This window comes from Molothrus ater, chromosome 20 (genome assembly GCF_012460135.2).
Source record: "Molothrus ater isolate BHLD 08-10-18 breed brown headed cowbird chromosome 20, BPBGC_Mater_1.1, whole genome shotgun sequence".
NCBI classification, from domain to species: domain Eukaryota; kingdom Metazoa; phylum Chordata; class Aves; order Passeriformes; family Icteridae; genus Molothrus; species Molothrus ater.
This window is the reverse complement of record NC_050497.2, coordinates 6872137-6889454: the sequence shown is the minus strand read 5'-3', so window position 1 is coordinate 6889454 and position 17318 is coordinate 6872137. Positions and strand designations below refer to the sequence as shown.

The 17318-nt window shown below is 60.3% G+C and overlaps 1 protein-coding gene across 1 annotated transcript; it reads left to right on the top strand.

Annotated features, from left to right (window-relative positions):
* The first annotated feature begins 142 nt into the window (after positions 1–142).
* On the top strand, positions 143–16438 carry FIBCD1 (fibrinogen C domain containing 1). The gene is made up of 7 exons (XM_036394129.2): positions 143–265; positions 4857–5333; positions 6635–6794; positions 7439–7575; positions 12303–12399; positions 12577–12756; positions 13780–16438. The coding sequence occupies exons 1-7, from the start codon at positions 194–196 to the stop codon at positions 14037–14039; spliced, it is 1383 nt and encodes a 460-aa protein (XP_036250022.1). The 5' UTR covers positions 143–193; the 3' UTR covers positions 14040–16438.
* Positions 16439–17318: the final 880 nt, after the last annotated feature.

Below are 17318 nucleotides of genomic sequence, written 5' to 3'. Positions count from 1 at the left end.
CCTCTTCCTCCCTCCCTCCTCCTCCTCCTCCTCCTCCTCCGCCGCCGCCGCCGCCGCCGCCGCCGCCGCCGCCCGTCCTCCGCCGCGGCCAGCCGGGCAGCGCGGGCGGGCCGGGGGCTGCGCCGCCGGGGAGGAGGCTTGGGGGGGCTTGTGGGGGTCCGGGCACTTACTTGGGCTGGAAGTTGGCGGCGCGATGGGGAACGAGCGTTGGAAAACCGTGGGAGGAGCCTCGCAACTTGAGGATGGGCAGCAGGAGAAATCACAGGTACGGGGCGGGGGGCAAGGGGGGCAGGGGGGGTCACCCAGCCCCGGGGGTCCCAGCGACCCCCCAGTGTCCCCAGCGAGCTTTTCTCCCGGCGCAGCCCAGCGTGGCGAGCTGCCCCCTCTCCCCACCGTGCGAAGTCCCCCGCGCTGCTCCTCCTCACCCCCCTCCCAATTAATGCGTTAATTAACCTGCGGCCAGGGCGCCCACCCAGCCCCGGGGCTGCCCCGGGCTGGGGCAGCGGCCGATGCTCCGGAGCTGCCACACTGCTGAACCGCTCTAAACTGCTTAAATAACCCTTTCCAAGGGATTTGGCATCTCGGCTCCGCGCTGCAGCCAGGCTCGTCCCTCCCGGTTCGGGGGCTCCCGACCGCTGGAGCGGCTCTCGGCCCCCGCTGGGTTTTGGGGGGAGGCCGGCGCTGCGGCGGCAGAGCCTGCGGTGACACGCGGGGATCCGGCACGTGCCGGAGCCCGTTTGCACATCCCGCTGCACGTGTGGCAGCCCCGAGCACGGCCGAGCGGGCTGAGAGCCCGAGAAGCGCAGGATGGCTCGGCTTGGAAGGGACATTAAAGATTACCCAGTTCCGACCCCGCTGCCACGGGCAGGGACACCTTCCGCTAGAGCAGGTTGCTCAATGCCCCCTCCAGCCTGGCCCTGGACAGTTCCAGGGATAGGCACAGGGACAGGCACAGGCGTGGATGCGCGCTGAGCGCGGGCAGGGTGGGAAGAAGGAGTGCGGAGTATGGGCAAGCGTGTCTGCGAGGAGCTGGAGGACAGCAGATCTCCAGCGAGCCTGTGAGTGAAGGGAAAGGACCGAGAGCCGGCAGTGCGGCCCTTCCTCGGCACCCAGGAGCTGGGCAAGGATGGGGGGAGCAGCCGTGAGACCCCAGCTCCGCCACTTTTCTGTCCCCTGACACACGCAGCAAGGCAAGAGAGGGGATTCTGCCCGGCTTCTCCTTCTGCCGGCAGCTCCCGCGCCTCACTGGAGAGGGGCTGCGCTCCCCGGGAGACCCCTGACCCCCCGAGAGGGAAACCAGGGAGAGAAACCAGCCTGCCCTGCCCTGCCCTGCCCTGCCCTCCCTGGCAGAGCTCCCTCCCTGCACGCAGGGATTCGAGCGGTGCCATCCGTCTGGAGCTGCCATCCCCCCGGTCCTGTGCCCCCGAGGGCGAGCCGGGCAGGACGGATCCAGCCCCAGCAGCCGTGGAGAAGGCAGCGCGGAGCCGGGTGGTTCGCGGTGGGGTTCAGGGGATGCACAGAGTTTGCCGCGCAGCCGCTGCTGCGGTCCCGGCTCCAGCCCAGCCCAGGTTCTCACCCACAGAGCGGCTCCATCCCGCCCGTCCTCTGTCCTCTCCTCTTCCCCATCCGCAGAGCGTGGCGTGCCGAGGCAGCGGCGGCAGGCAGGCTCTGGGTGACGGAGGAGAGCAGGAAAACGGGAGCGGGATCAGCTCAGCCGCTCCGTGCCCGCGGGGGTGACACAGCCCCGGCCCAGGGCGAGGGGACGGCGGCTGCAGCCCCGAGCCCGGCAGGGCGGGATGGGCAGCGAGGGTGGGCAGGGACGGAGCGGTGGAGCAGGGCGAGGAGGCAAACTGAGCTGCTCAGCAGCTCTGAGTGAGCCATAGGTGCGGGCTGGGGCACGGACCCTCGCTGCCCTGGGGCGCCTGCAGCGCTGGGTGGACCCCGGCAGGGAGGTGCGGGTACCTGGACTAAAGTTTGCACCAGCAGCTGAGCCCGGGCGACGCAAACCTCAGTGTCCACTTACCTGGGAAGCAGAACACAGGTTCTGGTTCGTCCCTGGCTGAGGGCACAGCCCGGGGGCAGAGCAGCCAGGCTGCAGGACCGCTGCCTGCCATCCCTCGGTCTGCTGAGCCGAGAGGAGCAGGGATTCTGGCAGGAGCAAAGGGGACTCCTCATCTTAGAGCATCTCCCAGGACAGAGCTCAGCCTCTCCTGCCACCACTCCATCCATGCTCTGCAGGGACCAGCCACCTCTGGGTGCCCTGGGGACAAGCCAGCTCCTGTCCTTCCCTTCCCACGGCTGCAAGTGCTGGAGCTGCTTGTCTCCATCCCCAGAACAGCCAGTCTGGCTGGCTGAGTGGGCTGGAGGATGATTTGAGAGTCCTGATGGGGTCCAGAGCTGCTCAGGAAGTGTGGCTGGGTCACCAAGGACCCATGGGTGACCAAGTGTAGATCCTGTGCCAGTGCAGGGCATGGAGAGCCCAACCAGGGACACAACCATCCCTTAGATCCTGCCTGGGGCTCCCTCCAGGCATCAGAGCAGGTTTGCAAGTGAAGATCTGCTCATCCCAAGCACCACTCAGTCTCACAGCTTCTGCTCTCCTTAGGAAGGAGTGATTTCAAGACACTGGGACCTCCAGCCCAATGGATGTCCCCAGGGGAACATCAATAACCAGGGCAGGGGGATGTCTTACAGCTGTCCAAAAGTCTTGGCAAGAATTCCAGGAGCTTGAGGCCATAGAACAGACAGCAGGAAGCCTGTGGATCATGAGAGCTGGGTCATGGTGAGGCAGCAGCGTGTGGCAGGGGGTGTCTGCAGGGTCCCATGCCAGCAGCTGCTGCAGTGCTGCTTTGCTGGAGGGGCTTGGGGGGACCCCCACCCCAGTTTGGAGTGCTGTTGGTGCCACTGGCTGAGTTTGCCTCCTCTCCCCACTGCAGGTTGCCAGGTAACACAACCTGCCAGCAAAATGCCGTGGGACTCCTGAGGCTGCTGCCACTCAGGATCCTGCAGTCACAAGCAGGGGGGATCCCTTTGGAAGAGGATTGGCTCCCAGTTCCTGTTACTGGTGGGAGGGCAGTGATTGTGGGGCTTGAAGGCTGGAAAACCGCTGGATACAGCTCCTGGTGTGCTACACCCAGGCAGAGCTGTGAGGTTTTGGTGTGTTACAGCTCAGCTGGGATTTGTGTGGCTGTGGGAAGCAGAGCCTCATCCACTCATGGCTCTCTTCTGGGAGCTCTTTCTGCTCAGAGGGCACCCTCAGGCCCTGCATCTCCATGTGCCCCTCCAGCTGGACATGGCAGCATTGTGGGGAGCAGCATGGGAGGGCACAAAGTCCTGGAGATGAGGGTGCTGCCACAGCCAGGACAACCACAGGGACAGGGTCTCTGCTCACTCTGTAGATCCCAAACCACCTGACACTGGCCTTTGGTCAGCAGCCACCCCTCCTGTCACTTCAGGGTGCTGAGGGGCCCAGCTGAGCCCAGGTCCTGGGTGTCCACATAAGGATGTGAGCAATGGGCATCTGCCACCATCCTGCTGCTCCTGGGTGTCCCCTGTGCCCCCAGGCAGGGCTCTGTGTCTACTACACACACCAGGCAAACTCCTCAACCCCCTGCTTGCCCAGAATTTCCCTTATTGCCTTTGACATCTCCTTTTAACCTGCACCGAGGGGCTGAGCCTGGGGCTGTCTCCTCACAGAGCTCCCTGCAGGTGGCTTCCCAGTCACTCCAGGGCTGTTTGATCTGCAGCCTCACTCCACGGAGAGGGGGAGAAACCCAGAGCACACCCTGGGGCTGGTGGGGCATCCTCAGCCCCCCAGGCAGCCCCGCTGCAGCTGTGGGGTCACCTTAAAGCAAACGGTTGCGTGAGAGGGAACGGAGTGAAGGGTGCTTGAAGGAAGGTGTCACTCCAGATAGATGTGCACGGGAGGGGACAGGGCCTGGGAAATCTTTGCAGATGCAGCAATTTTCCCCTCGTTTCTGGGGAAAGTAGTCTTTGTCTCTCTGAATCTGCAGTTTGCTGCCAGCCCTGCAATTCCTTGTGACAGCTGTGGCCAGGGTCAGGGGGAAATCACAGCCTCTGTCCTGCAGGTGTAACGAGGAGGGGAGGGGGACTGGGAGCCGATGGGATCGGGTGGCAGCTCACCCGCCCTGCACCGACTGTGCTGGCACTCGAGGCTTTGCAGGGAGAAAAGGCTCCTGGTGGGCTTGGAGCAGGGGCCACGGGCTGAGCCCATGGGTCTGAGCAGCAGCAGAGCTGCCAGAGGGGCTGGGGGGGTCAGAGACCTTTCCCAGCGATTCTCCCTCGCCAGGAGGCTCTGGGACTGATCCAAAGGCTTTGGGAGCAGCTCTGTCCCCCTCCAGCAGGAAATGAGGTGACAAGGGGGATGAAGATGAGTTGCCTGCCATAGCTGGGAGCTGCCCTATGCAGAGCAAGTCCCCGTGGTACTCAGGGCAGCGTGATCCCAGCACTGCCCCAGAGCCACCAGTGCTGCTCTCCCTGTGATGCCTGCTGTGAGGGACACAAGGTGTTTTCCCATTTTCTCCCCACATTTGTGCCCAGGGCAGCAGGGAGCCCCACACACATCTCCTGGGGAGCCAGGGCTGGAGCAGCCGAGGATCAGAGCTGTAAATAAAACATGCCACGGGAGCAGGCGGGGCCGTGCCTTCGCTCTCGTTATTATTTCATGGCCCGCTCCTCGGCGGGCTCGGCTGCTCTGCTCACTCACTGTGGCCTCCGTGTCCCTGCAGGGCTCCCTGGGGTCCTCCCCACCCTCAGAGCCATTGCCAGACCCCAAACGCCGTCGCTCTGGGCTGAGGGGACGGGGCAGTGCTGACGGTGTGTCTGTGTGCCCGCAGAGGATGAGCTGTGGCTACATCCTGTGCACCGTGCTGCTCTCGGTGGCCGTGCTCCTGGCGGTGACAGTCACGGGGGCCATCCTCTTCATGAACCACTACCACACGCCCGTCACCGAGCCGCCCCCCGTCATCAGCACCAACCCCGAGGAGGCCAACGCGCTGGTGACCATCGAGAAGGCCGACAGCTCCCGCATCAACATCTTCATCGACCCCAACTGCCCCAGCGCCGCCGGCGCCCTGGGCCGCCTGGAGGGGCTGCAGGGCTCCCTGCTGCACGCCCTCACCGAGCACGACGCCGACGCCAAGGCCACCAAGAGCCAGCAGAAGGCCCTGCTGGTGACGGTGGCGGACGAGGTGGCCAAGCTGCTGAGCCACGCCGTGCAGCTCCGTGCCGACTGTGACGGGCTCAAGAAGGGGCACAGCGCCATGGGCCAGGAGCTCAGCGCCCTGCAGGGAGAGCAGGGCAGGCTCATCCAGGTGAGCTGGGGCTGGCAGTGCCAGGCAGGGCAGGCCCTACTCCTCCCGCTACCATGAGCCACCCAACTACAATCCCCTACACCACCCTAACCTGAACCTCCTCACTTATCCTCCTCCTTACCCTAGGACTAGTCTGCCAATGAATTCAAGGCGGATTAGAATGAGCAGAATAACAGAAAGTTAGTCTAAGACGGTTGATTTCCACTCAACAGATCATAGCTCCCACCCTATAACTTTCTTTATGTCCTACCTCCACCTAAGCTTCTACTCAGCCTTCACCCTAAGCAGCCTAGGCCTAGCCTTCCACTAAACCCACCTATCCTGACCCACCAAACCCAACAAATCCCTGGGGGTGGCATTCCCTGTGCCAATGTCCCCGTGCCATGGCTGCTCCTGCTCTCAGAATCCAGGGCAGAGCTCCTAGAGGGCTCCCTGGGGGTGGAATTCTCTATCCCAGTGTCCCTGGGGTTTGGCTGCTCACAACCCCTGCCCTCAGCATCCAGGGGAGAGCTGCAGGAGAAGGAGCTGAGGTTGAAGTGCTTGGGAATTGGAGGCTGGGAAGTGTCTCCCTGCCAAACCACCCCAGTGCCAGTGAGCCTGGTGTGCAGCCTCCCACCTTGTGGGTGTCCCAGCTCCAGGTCCAGTTTGGGAGCTCCAGTCAGAGCCAAGCACACCACAGAACCTTCTCAAGGGCAGTCCATGCAGAAATCAATCCCCCCTCCATACAGTCCCCAAAATTTCCCAGCCAATGAGCTGTGTTGAAATGCTTACCTGAGTATGCCAGGGGTCTGCCAGGTGTCACAGCAAGATCCAGGGCATGGCTGGGGGCTCCATGCCTGACCCTCCTGGTACTCAGCTCCCTCTGCCCAGAGCTGCTTGTTTCTCGCTGCTTCTCTTCTCTGCCCATCCTGGTGCTCTGCCACAGCCACCCCGTGTCACTGTCCCAGCCTGGGTCACCTCAGGGGATGACAGGAGCTGGCGGCTGCCTCAGGACACGGCTATTCCTGCCGCCTCCGTCATCCTGTCCTTGCCCAGAAATGCTCTTTATCCCATGGGATTGCAGCACCACTGCACCCAGGTTTGGGCATTTCTCCTCCCTGGGGGCAATAGGTGCTTATCTGGACCTTGACCCCTGCCAAAAACCAACGAAGATCAGAGATAAAGCAGCAGAGATGTTTTATGGGATCTGTGGATTTACACCCTGGCACTGCTGAGCACAGCGGTCAAGGGCCTGGGATGTGGAAGGGATTTAACCATTTCACCACAATTTCTGTGTCCCCCCCCGTGTGCCCTGCCCGCAGCTGCTGTCGGAGAGCCAGAGCAGCATGGCTCGGCTGGTGAGCTCTGTCAGCGACGCCCTGGACTCGCTGCAGAGGGAGCGCGGCGGGGCCCGGCCCCGGCTCAAGGCTGACCTGCAGCGAGCCCCGGCCAGGGGAGCCCGGCCCCGGGGCTGCTCCAACGGTGAGAGGCGTCCCTGGGGAGAGGGATGTGCCTGGGGCTGCCCGGGGCAGGGAGGAACCGCCCAGCATGGGGCAGAGCATCCTGGAGAAGGGATTTAGTGCAGCGCGGGAGGTGGAGGAGGAGGGAGAGGGAAAGGTGTGTCCTGGGAGGGGGAGTTCTCACCGTGCCGCTCCCAGCTGTCCATGAAGCAGCCCAAAAGCCCCTGCACACCCCTGCACACCCATCTGCTCCTCACAGAGGATAGCAGGGACCAGGCAGGGCATTCACCTCCATCGGGTGTGGAGGGTGGCCCTGCACAGGCACATCCCTCAGCCTTGGGCTGGGATGCAGCTGAGGGAGCCTGTCCTGGAGCTGGGAGCATGTGCCCACAGCCTCCCTGGGCACTGGCTGTCCCTTGTCCCCATCTGGGTGCCAGCTTGCCCTTGCCATCTCACAGGGCCATGAGGTCAGGCCCTGCCAGCTGCTGGGGAGCCCCATCCCCCTTGGCACTGCTCACCCCGAGCATCAGAGGAGAAGGGAGGGAAAGAGCAAAGCAGCACCAAGCTGGAAGCAAGGTTGGGAGCCTGGAAGAAATGGCAAGACATTAAATTAGCCCATTAATTAACCAGCTTTCCCCTCATCCCACCCCACCCCAATGGCTGCAGGCTCCCGGCCCCGAGACTGCTTTGACATCTACGTGAGTGGACAGCAGGAGGATGGGATTTACTCCATCTTCCCCACCCACTACCCTGATGGCTTCCAGGTCTACTGTGACATGAGCACGGACGGGGGCGGCTGGACGGTGAGTGAGCTGCCAGCAGCCTGCTGGGGACACGGGGAGATGGCACTGCTGGCACTGCTGGCACTGCTGGGCAGGGGAGATGGCACTGCTGGCCCTGCTGGGGACACGGGGAGATGGCACTGCTGGCACTGCTGGCCCTGCTGGCACTGCTGGGCAGGGGAGATGGCACTGCTGGCACTGCTGGCACTGCTGGGGACACGGGGAGATGGCACTGCTGGCACTGCTGGGCAGGGGAGATGGCACTGCTGGCCCTGCTGGCACTGCTGGGCAGGGGAGATGGCACTTTGGACACCTGGAGGTGCCACCAGGAGGGACAGTCGGTGTCAGGGGGGCCTGGCTGTGCACCCAGAGGTGCCCAGTGGTGGAGCTGGAGCCCAGTGCCTGCCCTGCCCTGGGGAGCTGGGCTGGAGCTGGAGGGGGTTCAGGCAGGGAGTTGGTGCCACCTCTGGAATTTGTCCTTCTCAGCAGGGCTGGGTTGTGGCTGTGCTTTGCCCCGGTGAGGGGGTGCTGGGGCTCAGGGCAGACCCCAAACCCGGACATTTGGCCTCATTTAAGGCCAGGGTGCCTGGGGCACCACGGGAGCTCTGCTGATTCACTCCCTGTCCGATTGGCTCTGCCGCAGCAGCTGCGATGGGCTGTGATCACAGCAATGGGGACACGGCTCTGCCACTGCCCCAGGGAGCAGCTGGGGGTCAGCAGCTCCCCCTGCCCTGGAGGGCATCACTTGGGGTCCCAGCAGGAGGGGTGGGCAGGCAGCCTGTGCCCTGAGAACGCTCTGGATGAGCAGAGCTGGCCAGCACCCTCCAGCTGGGCGCTCTAGGAAACAAATCCCCACCATCTGATCCCCCTAAGCAGCTTTGAGCAGGGCCAGGAGGGAGCTTAGCCCCCTGCCCCCCTGCCCTCAGGGGCTGGTGAGAGCCTCTGAGAGCCCACCCAGGGCAGGAGGAACCTGTGGTGTGTACCAGGGTGGTACCAGCAGCTCCAGTGGGGAAACTGAGGCACAGCACAGCCAGGGACCTCAGCTCCAGGGGGATTACAGAGGGGAGAGGGGACCCTTCCGGCTCCCCAAGGTGCAGAGGGTCCTTGCAAACCCCGTGCACAGCCTGCACAGCCTCTGCCAGCCCCAGCCAAGCCTGAAGAGCAGCCCAAGGTGATTAGTGAGACACTCAGAGGCTTATTTAAAGCTGCTGCAGGCTGGGGAGGGGGCTCAGCGAGGGATTCTGAGCCTGGGAGTGCAGTGGCACAGACACCACAGAGTCACCCCTGCCTTGATGGGGCCAGGAGCCAAAGCAGGACCCCACAGACAGCCAGGGCTGGCCTGAGGGTGCCCACCCCAGGCTCCTGTTTCTGGGGGTGCTCTGCAGCAGAGGGTCCCAAACGTGCCCCAATCCCTTGGGTGCAGGGATTGTCTCAGCACTGCCTGACCCAGGCTCCAGGTGAGCCATGGCATGGATGGGTGCTGTGGGGCAGAGCCTGGGAAATTCCCTTCCCCTTCCCCTTCCCCTTCCCTTTCCCCTTCCCCTTCCCCTTCCCCTCCTCTCTGGAGTGATTTCTCCTGACATTTGTGCTTATTTGCATGTGGGTGGGTGGGTGGAAGCGATGGCAGCAGCTGAATCAATTTTGACTCGGGAGCTTGGGAGCTGCTGAGCTCAGCTTTAGGCTGCCTGGGCAGCTCAGAGGCCAAGGGCAGAGCTCAGGACCTCACTGTCCCCAAGCCTGCTCTGCAGGGTCCTGCTTGCTCCCTGTCCCCTTCCTGGGCTGTTTTGTCCCCCCTCAGTCCTGCCCGGCAGCAGCAGGGCCACGTTTGTGCTGCTGGGGATGTGGATCTGGGTCAGTGCCATCCATGCCCTGTGCCCAGCACTGCCTGGGGCTGCAGTGGCTGCCCTGGGGCTGCCCAGCCCAGCTCTGCCCCTGACGCTCACCTCTGGCTCTTTCTTGAAGTGATGATGGCATGGCAGAGGTCAAGGGAGCTCAGCATCCCAGCAGGGCTCCAAAAGTGTCCTCTTCACATGATGTTGGCTTCAGAATGTCTTTGAGAATGCCCCACACTCCTCTCAGTGCCTCTGAGCCTCCATTGCTCCTCATTTGGGGCAAAATCCCCTGGGATCAGCACCTCAGCCCCTCAGCATCACCTCCATGTGCAGCATGCACTGGGAAATGGTGGGAGAGCCAAAGAAAGCAGGAGAAAAGGCTGTGCCAGCAGCACAAGGGCTGTGGTGACATCAAGTGACAGCTTCCAGCTGCAGGGGCACCTGCTGTGCTGGGACACTGGTGGGGACAGCCTCACCAGCCTGGGCAGCCCCTGCTGCAGGGATGGGGCTGGGCATTGACACTGGGCTGGGGCAAACCATAGGCAGGGGCTGAGAGGAGCCACAAACACGTCCTCTTTCCAGAGGACGTGGTTTCTGTGTCACCACAAACAGGACAAGACAATTCTGCTGGCAGGGCCAGGCAGGAGCAGCTCCTGGGACGGGCAGAGCTGCCGGCCCTGGTATTCACAGGCTGCCCCAAGGCACTGGCACATCCTGGGGCCTGGCTCTGCACTGCCCAGAGCTTTCTCCCTGCCTTTCTTTGAGTCTCCCTGCTGTGACAGAGTTCAGAGGACAGGGGACAGGGCTGTGGGCTCTGTGCCATGGCTGCCAAAACGGGACCAGGAGCCTGAGCTCTGTGGTGGTGATGTCCCCACACTGGGAGCCTCAAGCCCACCAGGAGTTTGGTGGAGCTGAGGGAGAGGAGCTGCCAGTGCCATGGCAGGCACAGGCTGGTGCTCCCACTTCTCCCTGCTTTTAACCCGTTTTTCTGGGTTTGTGGCTTTGCAGGAGCCTGTCCCTGCCCCACAGGGGCAGCTGGGGGAGGCAGAGAATGAGGGAGATAAATATTTCAGCCTTGCCTTTAAAGAAGGGAGGGAAATCCTTTTTGCTTAAGAGGGGGGTGATGCATATTTGATGAGGAGGAAGAGAGCAGCGAGGCAGGGCTGGAGCACATGAGCCTGCAGGTCACTGGTGCACCCAGCATCCCCAGCATCCCCAGCATCCCCAGCATCCCCAGCATCCCCAGCACCCCAGAGGGTGACCAGGAGGCTCCCACAGCCCTGCCTGCACCTGGAGGGGCACAGAAGAGGCACAGAAGGGACTGTGCATGAGAGATGGTGAGGATGGAGCAGGAGACTTGGGAGGACACAGCACCTCCAGCACTCACCAGCAGCAAACCTGGTTTTGAGCCCCCGTGGGGCTGAGCCTGGGGGGCAGAGGGGCACTGAAGGCTTCTCCTGGGGTGATTCCTGAGCTGTGCCAAGGCTCAGGCAGTGGAGCCCTGTCCCACACGCTTCCCTGGGCACCACTCAGGCAATTGGCCTATTTAGAGCTGTGGCTCAAAGCCGATTAGGAGGGAGCACTGGTGCTGCAGCCACCGCCTTCCCCACGCCAGCCACGGAGCTGGTGGTGGCTGGGGAAAAGCAGCTTCAGGCCCCTGTCCAGCCGTGCTGTCCCCCTTTCCCAGCAAGGCTGAAGAAAGCCCCTTTAAATGGGCTTAACCACAGCTTCTCAAGTGCTCAACGCAGGGATAAAAATTAAGGCTCTAATTCTAGAAGGTAAGTACAGCAGGATCAGAGCTGTGCCAGAGCCTCAGCCAGCACAGCCAGCCCCAAAAACGCCCATCTGGGGAAGGGCAAACAGTGAGAGGGTCACAGGGTGGTTCTGCTTCACCTGCCAGGGTGAAACCCGGTGTGGGAGGGCAGGGGCAGCCACGGGGAGCAGAGCAGGGTGGCTCAGGGCTCATCCACATTCCCCAGTCCTGGGGTGCTGGGCAGCCCTGAAGATGAGGTTCTCTGGCCCCTGGCAGGGCTCTGCTCAAGCCACCAAGTGTCCCAGCTGTCCCCACCATGGCCTTGGGACCGCAGAGCTTGGTGGGAGCGGGGCAGGCTTGCTCAGCCAACTTTAATGCAATTAATCCAGGGCTGGAGGCTTAATTAAGTTCAAATGGTCGGGCATGAAGCAGCATTTTCTGGATCGCTGTCAATAAATCAAACCCAAAACTGTGGATAAAAGGGGATGGAACACACAGGGCACACGGGCTGGTGAGCAGATGGGAGAGGAAAAGGGAAAGGCTCGGAGCAGAAAAGCTGCATTGAGCCCTGGGATCTGGCTGGGATCTGGGGGCTCTGCAGGGCTCAGGACACTCCATGCCTCACAGTTAATTTCTCTGGGAGATTAATGAGGCTGTCACAGAGATGATGTTTTATAATGGGGTGCCTGCCCAGGAGAGCAAGGAGATCCAGGAGGAAGAAATCAGCCCCGCTGGGTTTTCACACAGCTCTGGGCACCCACTGTTGGCAAGGAGGGCTCACAGCAACCTGGGCACCCCGTGCTGCTGCACAGGGCTCGGGTCGTGCCCCCTGTGTCCCTGCTCACCTGTGCAGGAGCAGCCTGCAGGGTGTCCACCCCTCCAGGGACACCCCACGACTTCCCAAGGAACTTCAGGTTTCCCGAGCTCTGCTCACATTTCCAGACAGAGGATCCTGTGAAGGGTTTTGCCTGCACGGACTCACCCTCCCCTGGGATGGAGCATTTCCCCGGGGAGCTCATCCCTGTGCAATCACGGAGCCGACAGGGTTTAATTTGTGCCGCTAATTAGGCAGCGGCAGGGAGGGGTGGGCAGCGCGGTGGGGAGCACGGGGGTCACATAGGCTGGGAGCAGCCCCACAGCTGATGCCCTTTGTGTGTCCCCAGGTGTTCCAGCGGCGGGAGGACGGCTCCGTGAACTTTTTCCGTGGCTGGGAAGCCTACCGGGACGGCTTTGGGAAGCTGACAGGAGAGCACTGGCTGGGTGTGTGGGGCTGGCACTGCTGGGTCCTGGCAAAGCCTGGGGAGCTCTGGGGTCCCTTTGTGATGGAGGGGACCCCGAAACCCCCACCCATGGGCTGGGAGGGATGGGCTGGGCAGGCAGGGAGGGGCTGCAGCCCTGGGCACCCCATGCCCACACTCACCCCTCTCCCTCTGCCAGGGCTGAAGAGGATCCACCTGCTGACGGTGCAGGGCAGCTACGAGCTCCGCATCGACCTGGAGGACTTCGACAACGGCACCGCCTTCGCCCACTACGGCAGCTTCGGGGTGGGGCTCTTCTCCGTGGACCCCGAGGAGGACGGGTACCCCATCACCATCGCCGACTACTCAGGGACAGCAGGTGGGGCAGCGGGATGGGGGGCACATCCCCCATGGGCGGGGGGGGGACACAGCTGTGGTGCTGTTCACAGGGGTGTTAGGAAGAGGGAAGAGATGAGGATCTGACTCCATGTTTCAGAAGGCTAATTTATTATTTTATAAAAAGAAATATTATTTTGTATTTATATATAAATATAAAATATTATATCTTATATAAAAATTATATATAAATAATATATAAATAAATATTTTATATAAAATATTTCTATGTCAATAATTTTATATAAACAATATTCTATATAAATATATTTTATATAAATATTATGTTTATATAAATATAAAATATATATTATATTTATATAATATAAATATATATTTATATATGTATAACTTATATTTATATAATATAGATGTATATTTATATTATATAAATAATATACTGTGAATATTATATTATCTATAATTATTATTATATTTTATATCTATAATTATTATTATATTATTATATTATTATATTATCTATAATATAATATATAGATATAAAACTATACTAAATATATATAGATATATAGAGATATATATAGATACTAAATATATATAGATATAAAACTATACTAAAAGAATAGAAGAAAGGATTTCATTAGAAGGCTTGAACAGAATAGAAAAGGAATGAAAATGGAATGATGATACAATCTTGTGACTGACCAGACAGTCCAATACAGCTGGACTGTGATTGTCTATTAGTTAGAAACAACCTCATGAGACCAATCACAGATGCACCTGTTGCATTCCACAGCAGCAGATAATAATTGTTTATATTTTGTTCCTGAGGCTTCTCAGGAGAAAAAAATTCTTAAGGAAAAGATTTTTCATAAGACATGTCTGCGACACACGGGCACCAACCCCCTCGCTGGGGTGTCCCAGTGTCCCATGGCAGCAGCACCAGCTGCATCCCTGCGGCCTCGGGGAGATGGAGGTGGGTGAGGTTGGGCATCTGCTGGAGGAGCAGGAGGTGCCCATCAGGATCTCCTTTCCCCTGGCACAGGTGACTCCTTCCTGAAGCACAACGGGATGAAGTTCACCACCAAGGACCTGGACAACGACCACTCGGAGAACAACTGCGCCTCCTTCTACCACGGCGCCTGGTGGTACCGCAACTGCCACACGTCCAACCTGAACGGGCAGTACCTGCGGGGCCACCACAGCTCCTACGCCGACGGCATCGAGTGGTCCTCCTGGACCGGCTGGCAGTACTCGCTCAAGTTCACCGAGATGAAGATCCGGCCCATCCGCGAGGAGAATTAGCTGATGGCATCAGCGCCCCCCACTCCGTGCCCGGTCCCCTGCCCCTCCCCAGCACCCTGCAGACCCAATCCCTCAGCTGCCATCCTCCTCATCCTCTCCGAGGGCTTGCCCACCTCTGAGGGGCTCGTGGGGAGCATCTGCTGCCAGTGAGGGTGACTTTGGCTCCTGGGCAACCAGAGATGTTGTCAGACCTTTGTTTCCCACTGCCATGACCAGGTGTCCTGGCCAGAGTGTGACCCACGGCCTGTGCTCCTGGCTGGGGCACAGAGGATGCAGGTATTTGGGCAGAGGTGCCCGGCAGGAAGGAAAGGAGCTGCCTGGAGGGAAGGAAGGAGGGAGGGAGGGATATGCAGCAGCCCAGGCAGGCTCAGCACCTCTGGTCACCTCTGCCCTGGGCACTGACACCTGGCAGTGGGCTCACCAAGCTGGCAAGGGGCTGAGGGCACTGTCATGGGCCCCCCTAACCCCCAGGACTGGGATGAGGCTGCTGCTCCACAGCTCCAGCTCCCCCCATGGTGCTACTGGTGATGGGGAGGCTCAGCTGGGCCAGCCTGACCGTGCCAGCAACTCCTCCCCTGGACTGCAGAGCGCTCTCCCCTGCCCCTGCAGGAGCAGCGCAGCTGGGGAGGGACAACCACCAGCTCCTTACTCCCCATTGTCCCTGTCCTGAGTCCTGGAGCCTCCCAGCAAGTCACGACACCCCAAAGGGAGCCAGACCAGCGCTGCAAGGACGCACACCCAGAACTGAGCATGCCACGGAGCTGCTTTGGCAGTGCTGGGCAAACAGGGAGCACAGCAAGGAAGAGGAGGAGGTGAGGAAGGCTCACTTCCCAACGCAGCTCTGCCTGCAGTTCACAGCCCCTCCCTCCCAACCAGACCCACTGGGATTCACATCAAACTTTCACCATCCAGAGGCTGTGACCTTTCCCCAGACCCTTTGGGCAGCTCAGCCACATCTCCCTGTGAGCCCTCTCTGCTCACTGCTGGCCTGGACACTGCATTCTGAGCTGTGGCACTGGCTGGGCACCTGCAGATATCCAAAGCCTTTCATTTCCTCAAATCCTGTTAAGGTTTTGCAAAAGAGGAGCCCCGAGTGGGGCTTAGCATCTGCAGGGCCCTGATAACTGGGCAGCAGCACCAGCCAGCCCAGGCAGGAGCTGCCATGGGCTGTGGGACTGATGTCTCCTGCTGGCTCCCTGCAAGGACTCAAACGGGGGATTTTGTCCAAAAAAACTGAGAACTAAATGTGAGCAGACTCTGGACTGAGAGGGGAGGGGACAGACAGAGCCCTGCCACCCTTTACAGCATTCTCTGCCCGTGCTACAGCAGAGCCCTGCCCCAAGAAACGCCATCAGACAGACAGATGGACTGAGGAGGGGAGGAAAACTCCCCCTGTCTCCATTTCCAGGGGAGCTTAAAGCACGGGGAGATCAAAGGCTCAGCTTCCCAACTGTGCCAGGTTTGTACTTCCCTCTGTGAATCTTCTTTTTTTTTTTTTAAGCCTTCCCCACCTTGGATCTTGTGCTGGACAAGATCTCTCACCTACTGGGTGAGTGTCTGTCTGTCTGTCTGTCTGTCCGCCCTGACAGAGAAATGGACAAACGATGCACTGGGATCACCACAGCTTTTTACTCTGCCAGAGAGACCCTTCAGAGCCCTCGGGCGAGGGAGAGCTCTGAGTGGAGGGCACTCAACTCTAAGCACTCCATCCATGCCCACAACGATGGGGACTGGGGGAACTCTGCAGTGGCATTTCTCAGCACAACAGCAGGAGCCCTGACAGCTTCCAAGGAGCTTCCTGCATTCCACTGGACCTTTCTGGAAAGGTTCCTGCCTGCACCCATCTGTACTTTTCGATCAGTTTTTTTGGTAGATTAGCTGTAGCTGGGTTTTCTGATGCTTTGGGCAGGAATGCACATGGAACCATGAATGCACATGGAACCCAGCTTCCCATGTGCTGGGTGGGAAGGCTCATCCCCCCGCAGACCCCTCCACTGGCATTCTGCCATGCCAGGGAGGGAATGTTGTAGGTTGGTTTGTTGGTAGCACATCCTTGTGTAACTGCCTGTGCCACCCAGGACCCCCCAGAGATTTGTTTTGACTTGCACGAGAGGTTTTTAATCCATGCCAAGACGCAGGATTTCCCAGGATTATTCCCAAGAGCTCAAGCATTGCTCCATGGCCCTGGATTAGGTTAAACCCATCTGTGGTGACACCTCCCTGGAAAGGGGTGGGCAGGGGTGACCGTGGGGCTGGGATGTGGCCATGGACCTTCCCAGAGAAGCCCTGGGCCAGGCCCTGGTGTGTAGCAGTGCTGTGAAGTCTAGGTCGTGTGTGAGTGTGTCCAAAGCTGTACATGTGGACTTTCTAAACTCCTTAATAAAAGGATCTCATCGTTACTCACTGTGTGACAGCTGTGACAGCACGGGGACACGGCCAGAGGGACAGCAAAGGGAGTGACACTGAATCTCTGCAGCTCCTCGCTGTGCTGGGGGCTGGCTCCTTCCCCGTGCCAGGCTCATGGCACAGCACCCTTGGGGACCTGCACCATCACCACACCAAAACCACCCTGCAAAACAAGAGCTGGGGACACCCAGGGGCTGAGGAGGCTTCCCAGGGCTCCAGCCCAAACCAAGGCCCTGCAGGACCTTGGGGTGGCCCCAGGACTGGGGAGGTGGCAGTGTCTGTGCCATGGGGACCTGCTCCAAGGGACAGAGCACCAGCGATGCCCCAGTCCCTCCCTGCTGCCCACTCCACATTCCACTGCCACAGCCAGGACAGACCTGGAGGGGACAGCAGGGTGCCTTGGGGACCGTGTTCCAGCACTGGGGCTCTGTGTGCTGACCAGGGAGGGTGGCAGCACTCGGGCATGTCCATGTGGGGCCAGGCCCCGGGCGGGTTTGGGGTCTCCAGTGGTGCCTGTGCACACAAACAGATGGGTGGGACCCCCAAGAGCTGCACGCAGGACACACCAGCCCGATGAGGGGGACACACGTGGGCCCCCAGATGAGCCCCTCCATCCCTGCAGCACCCCTGACAGCTGCCAGGGACACAAGGCCAGCTCCCGGCTGCTCCTCCAAACGAGGCAGCAGCCGAAAGCAGCGCGTTAATGAGCGGCGTTGCTGCGTTCCCATTGTGGCAGCTCCACCAACCCCTGTCCCCTCCGTCCCCTGTTCAGCTCCCTCCCCGAGGGTCCCCCCCTCCTCTCCCTGCGGCCACACGCCCAGGGGTGACACGGCAATCGGCGCCCGTGGCTATTTAATGGCCCAAGGCGGGTCC